This window comes from Peromyscus maniculatus, chromosome 4 (assembly GCF_049852395.1).
Source record: "Peromyscus maniculatus bairdii isolate BWxNUB_F1_BW_parent chromosome 4, HU_Pman_BW_mat_3.1, whole genome shotgun sequence".
Taxonomy (NCBI): domain Eukaryota; kingdom Metazoa; phylum Chordata; class Mammalia; order Rodentia; family Cricetidae; genus Peromyscus; species Peromyscus maniculatus.
Window position 1 is genome coordinate 66,600,012 of NC_134855.1, and position 6,631 is coordinate 66,606,642.

General features: G+C 37.8%; 1 protein-coding gene across 1 annotated transcript; it reads right to left on the reverse strand.

Annotated features, from left to right (window-relative positions):
• Positions 1-5,080: 5,080 nt before the first annotated feature.
• Positions 5,081-6,004, reverse strand: LOC102906202 (olfactory receptor 4A15-like). The gene has a single exon (XM_006998641.3). It carries the CDS (start codon positions 6,002-6,004, stop codon positions 5,081-5,083), a length of 924 nt encoding a protein of 307 aa, XP_006998703.2.
• Positions 6,005-6,631: the final 627 nt, after the last annotated feature.

Genomic DNA, 6,631 nt, shown 5'->3' on the forward strand with positions numbered 1-6,631 from the left:
GCGTTCAAACACTTCCGAGTCCTAGAGAATATGGGATTTAAGATATTTTAATAACATAAGGCTTTCCATGACAGTGATATGTGTCTGCTCCTGGCAGCACCAATCTACTTCAAAGAAGATGATGGGCATTGAAGAACCTCCATATGGAGTTTGCTTTCACTGTGACAAAGTGAGCTACTGGGCAAGAAATCGCCCTTGCCTTGACTGCTGCCAGTATGCTGTCCAAGATGGACAATCAGGACACACACAAAAAAGGAGACTGCTTAACTTTGCTAAGACTAGGTATGACAGTCATTCAAAATACTTCACAGAAAAGTCTGTCAAATATTCCAGGCCTGTAGGCCAAAGATGGATGCCTCAATTTTGCAGAGGAACCTTGGGTGACTGTCTAGTTAGCCAGTTGTCTCTGTCATGTCTATAGTTTTGGAAGTTGGTTGCTCTGCACTTTCTGTTTGCTTAGGAACTATCATATCCTTTTTGGGTCTCTGATGGAGGTTGAAGTTATACCATCTTCCTTGTTACCAAATTCAGAAAAGAAACTTACCAAAGAGATGTAAAGTTTATAAAGGTTAGAAGGCATAAAAGCTTAAGTTGTTTATTGAAGAAAAAATTTGAAGGTCTAAAAAGATGTTTTTAGTTTGGTAACACAAGTTATGATAGAAAGTAATTTATGTATAAAACTTTGGACTCACCAAGATAAGAGAGATAAAGAGTATTTTCTCTGAATTTGCCAATACAAATGGACTGTGCTGTGGGACGGTCTGTATGTCAAATTGCTCTGATTGGTCAATAAATAAAACACTGATTGGCCAGTGGCCAGGCAGGAAGTAGGTGGGACAAGGAGAGAGGAGAATTCTGGGAAGCAGAAGGCTGAGGCGGAGAGACACCGCCAGCCGCTGCCATGACTAGCAGCATGTGAAGATGCCGGTAAGCCACCAGCCACGTGGCAGGGTATAGATTTGTGGAAATGGATTAATTTAAGCTATAAGAACAGTTAGCAAGAAGCCTGCCACGGCCATACAGTTTATAAGTGATATAAGCGTCTGAGTGATTATTTTATAAGTGGATTGTGGGACTGCGGGCCTTGGGGAACCTGGAGAGAAGCTCTCCAGCAACAGGACTGGACATTGCAAATGTGATTCTTACTTGGTAACTGTTCTTATGATACATAGTTTTACTGTTTTAGAGTTGAAACCTTTCCTTTTTATTTAGACAAAAAGAGAGAAATGTTGCAGGATGTTTGCTTGCCTTGTAAACCCGGAGACTGTATTAATAAAGTTAACCTTGTTAACCTTGAATCAGAGGTGAAGCCGGTGGATAGCTTACCAGATTAGCCATAGGGAAATGAGAAATACAGATAGAGAACTTGCATAGGAAGGAGTAGGAAGGAACTTAAGATTTCATGGTCTCTTTGATCTTGGAAGTGTGGAGAGAAGGTAAGCTGGTTGCTCCTCCATCGCTTCTTTGATCTTTCAGGTTTTCACCCCAATATCTGACTCCCAAGTCTTTATCGGTAATAGAACAACTTAGATACACACAACAAATAGAAGATGATCAAAAAGAAGAAAAGCAATGGCTAAGAAATATTACAAAAAACAAAAACAACAACAACAAAAAAAAACGGTTCATCATCCCTAACAACTAGAAAATGCAAATCAGAACAACTTTGAAATTTCATTTTACCCCAGTCAGAATGGCTAAGGTCACATTCAGTGTTGGTGGGATTGCAAACTGTTGCAGCCACTATGATTAATTATCTGTGTGGATAACTCTCAGAAAGCTAAAATTAATTCTACTATATGACTCAGCTGTACCACTCCTTGAAAAATTTCCAAAGGCCTCAATATCCTAATCAACAGGCTCAGCCATGTTCATAGCTTCTTTATTCATAATAACTAGGAAATGGAAACAACCTACAACTAATGAGTGGATAAAAAAATGTGATGCATATATACTATGGAATCCTATTGAACTGTAAAGAAAAATGAAATCATGAACTTTTCAGGTAAATACATTGAACTATAAAAGGTCATATGGAACTCCAGGAGCCCAACTGGTGAGAAAGAGGAGGGTTTGTATGAGTGAGAATTGTTGAGACAAGGTTGGATAGAGCACAGGGACAAATAGCCAAACGAATAGAGACACATGAACTATGAACCAATGGCTGAGGAGCCCCCAACTGGATCAGGCCCTCTGCATAAGTGAGACAGTTAATTGGCTTGATCTGTTTGGGAGGCATCCAGGCAGTGGGACCAGGTCCTGTACTCAGTGCATGAGTTGGCTGTTTGAAATCTGGGGCTTATACAGGAACACTTGGCTCAGCCTGGGAGGAGGGGACTAGACCTGCCTGGACTGAATTTACCAGGTTGAACTCAATTCTCAGGAGAGTCTTTGCCCTGGAGGAGGTAGGAATGGGGGGTAGGCTGGGGGGAAGGAGTGGGGGGTGGGGAGAAGGGAGAACAAGGGAATCCGTGGCTGATATATAAAATTAAATTAAATTTAAAATACAAAAAAAGGATCATATTGAGTGATGTAACCCAGACCCAGAAAGAGAAAAGTTGCATGCTCTTTCTCATTGGAGGCTCTAACTGCCAATGTTTAAGAAATGAGTACATAGACTATAGTAACTACAGAAACCATGAAAGCAATAGAAAATCATTGCCATGATAGGGGTGATAGGAAGCAACAGAGAGAGGAATAGCAGATACAAATAATTTGATCAGGAAAATGGGCAAATAGGGGGCTCATTAGGAAGGAGGAGGAGTTAAATATATAAGCAGGTGGGAAGTGGGTAAAGGGAATAGCAGGTGATCTAATAGGGGAAATGGGGAAGGGAGAGGATTCCTAGGAAGATAAATACAGAGGAGGGAAGTAAGTCAAATAACAATATGGATGGCTAGAAAAGCCAAAAGGAAAACAGTATTTTCCAGACACAGCAAGTATGATACATATATGAACACACAGGGTCTGGGACAGAACATCTGAGACCTTCACAAATTCAAATCAGACAAAATCCCAACGCATAAGTAGGAAGTGGACACAAAGTTCCATTCCTAACCAAGGAGATATTTGCAATTGATACCTCCTGGCTGAAAGAGGGAATATCTGTTGTTCAAATAAAATTTCACAGAGTGTATAACCACATCACAGGTCAGGCCTCAGGCCCAGGAGAAGTTGACCAACACCAAAGGACTCTGTTTTAATGTTTTGATTTTGTTTGGCTTGATATTTTTTTGTCTTAGTAGACTTTCTTGTTTCATTTGTTTCTATTTTTTTCTTTCTTTTTGAGTGAGAAAGACAGAACATGAAGTTGAATATGTAGGAAGGTGGTAAATATCCAGAAGGTGTTAGGGGAGAGGAAATTGAACATATTGTTTAAAAACTTTAAAATAAAATTTTAATGAAAAGTAAATGAATCTCATCACATATTAGTGCTCTAAACTTTTTAATTTGTATTAGCTGTTTTAACTAATGAACTTAGGACTATAGGTGATAAAATTGTTCTATATTTGATAGATTCTAACAAGTTGATATTAGAGTCCTTGGCCTTGCAACCAAAGGAAAACTAAGGCAGGTAATGAGCTAATTTGTCCACCTATGAAGCCTCTTTATTAGAGATTAGAGTCCCATAGCACCACAAAGGATGTATTACATATAGACAATAAAATATATTTCAAACAAGCATGTGAAGTAAAACAAGAATCCAGACTCAGCCAAAGCATGATGGTTCCATATTACAATGAAAACAATCACTACTGCTCCATTGTTATATAATAATTTACTAAGAAAAATTCAGGAATGTTTTGAATGTATGGGGGAAATGAATATATGAAAATAAATTATTTGTAAGTTTATAAATAAAATATTGAAGTTTAATACATATTTGGGGACATGTTGCTTCTATAATACTTTGTGAATTATTTCACCATCATTAAGACAGCTTGAGAAAGTTCTTTAAAAACTAGTATAATAGAACGTGTTAAATAGTCAAGAAAGTTGTAAAAATTACTTATAACTTAATTTTAGTGTAGCCTTCACAAACTAGAATCTAGTTTCATCACCAGCTGAATGTCATCTAACAAACTATTTATTAGTAGTGTCCTAAATCAGGCAGAGCATAACCCTCAATCCAAAAACCTGAACTGGAAGAACAGAAACACTGATATGAGGAATGTGAGTCATTGTAAAGCAATGGCATGTTATAGTTACACAAATCTGCCGTTCAGATGAATTAATGAATGATTTCTAACTCCATCCATATTTTAGTCCCAGGAATGTGTCTATTAGTCATAATTTTAGAAACATCTGGAAAGACTAATGTGAGTGATCATAAACATACAATATTGTCTTCTCAATTTATAAAAATGAATCCCCTTATAATAACTTCCATTTCAATTTCAAAAGAGATCAATTATATTCACAGGGAACATAGTTTTGTTTTGAAATGGAACAAAAACTGCTGTGGCATGTATTTCTGTATGTTGTGAGTATGTGTTGCTATGGTTTGTTGATAAATAAAGCCCTTTAGCCTATGGCAGGGCAGGATGGAGCCAGGCTGGCAAATCCAAGGGGGATAGTGAAATGAGAAAGGAGAGCCAGGGGAGATGCCATCCCACCATCCAGGGAGCAGCATGTAATAGCACACAAGTAAAGCCATGGAACACATGGCAACATATAGACTAATGGAAATGGGCTAAGTTTAGTTATAAGAGCTAGCTAGCAGGAAGCTTGAGCCAAAGGCCATGGCCATATAGTTTGAAAATAATATAAGCCTCTGTGTGTTTGTTTGGAACCAAGCAGCTATGGGATGTGAGTGGGAAATATTGTCCTGACTGTGGGACATGCAGGACACAGGAAAACTTATGGCTACAAAAGTCACATGCCCTTTTTTTATAATACTGAAATAATGTCATACCAGTTTCCGTCTCAAAGGAAAACTTTCATTTTCAAAGGCTTTGCATAAAGAAAAGTATTCTAGATAAGTACAATCAGTAGATGGTATCATCATCCTTTTTTATAATTATCCATAACTGATTTTATTCAAATATCAAAAGTAATTTCACCTAGGAGGCTTTCCAGTTTAACCTGCAGGTAACATTTTACACCAAAGCTTTACCATAGAACTTTTCATCTCTGAATTTCTCAAGGTGTATATTAAAGGGTTCAACATGGGAGTGATAATCGTATAAAAAACAGTAATGCATTTATCAATAGGAAAGTTGTAAACTGGTCTGGCATACATAAAAATACATGGAACAAAAAAGAGAACAACCACCAAGATGTGGGAGCTGCATGTGGACAGGGCTTTGCGCCTTCCTTCCTGACTGTGAGCCTTAAGAGATCTTAGGATGATTCCATAGGAGCCTAGGAGGAGGATGAAGATCACAATGCACATGGCTCCACCATTAGCAATGACAGTGAGGCCAATGAAGTAAGTGTCTGTGCATGCAAGTACCAGTAAGGGGGACATGTCACAAATAAAATGATCAATGACATTAGGGCCACAGAAAGGAAGGTTGTATACAAAGACAATTTGAATCAGAGAGTGTGTAAAACCTCCAGTCCAGGCAAATATCAACAAAGTGATGCAAACCCTACGATTCATGATGGTCAAATAATGCAGTGGCTTACAAATTGCCACATAACGATCATAGGCCATTGCCACCAGAATGACAATATCGACACCACCAAATAAATGCTCTATAAAGAGCTGACTCATGCAAGCTGTGAAGGAGATGGTCTTTTGATCCCAGAGTAAGTCAATAATCAACTTGGGAGAGATGGCAGTGGAGAAAAGACTATCCAAGAGTGATAGAGAAGCAAGGAAAAAGTACATTGGGGAGCCCAAGGAGGGGCTGGTAATGACTGTCACCACAATGAGTATGTTGCCCACCATTGTCACAATGTAGATGAGTAAGAATATGACAAACAATGCTTTTCTCCCAGCAGGATCCTGAGTGAGGCCCAGGAGAACAAATTCTGTGAAATTGTTGCTCTTCCCCATTGGTCCTTTCAGCAGGCTTGTATCAGAGATGGCAGCTCCTAAGAACAGGACCTGTTGGGAATTTAAGTACATGACTTCATGATGACATGGAGAACATGTTCATCATTGTCTTCTACAGTGATAAGTTGCAGTATGAATTTAGTAAACAAGTCTTAGGTTTCTCCAAGAATCTAAATAAAACTTCCTTTTGAGTGTTTTATTTCCCTATGATGGTTTTATCAAGTAGTACTTTGTTTCTCATAACTTCATTAACTCTATGTATTATAGTCATTCATACACTTAGAATTATTTAAAATACATTATCACACAAAACTATCACAGTTTTCAATAACAACAGAAAATAATTCCTACTTTTAAGAAATCTGGCTTCTATGTTATCACAAACCTTCACTATCTAAATTAATATAGAAGCGATGTTGTAAAATGCTTTATCTGGTAAGAATATATTCAAAATACACTCAAGATTTTTGGGACTATAAAGCTCATTGCCATGATACTGTAACATAGGCATGTGGCCTGCACTTCTCAAAATACTTTCAATCTACATGGAAATCCCACATAATTTTAATATATTTGGCTTAAAACTGCATCAAATAAGTACAAATACATTTAGAACATTTCTTTCTA

Excerpts from the sequence above, each read along its gene's own strand:
- LOC102906202 (XM_006998641.3), bottom strand. The coding sequence starts at position 6,004 with ATGGGGAAGAGCAACAATTTCACAGAATTTGTTCTCCTGGGCCTCACT.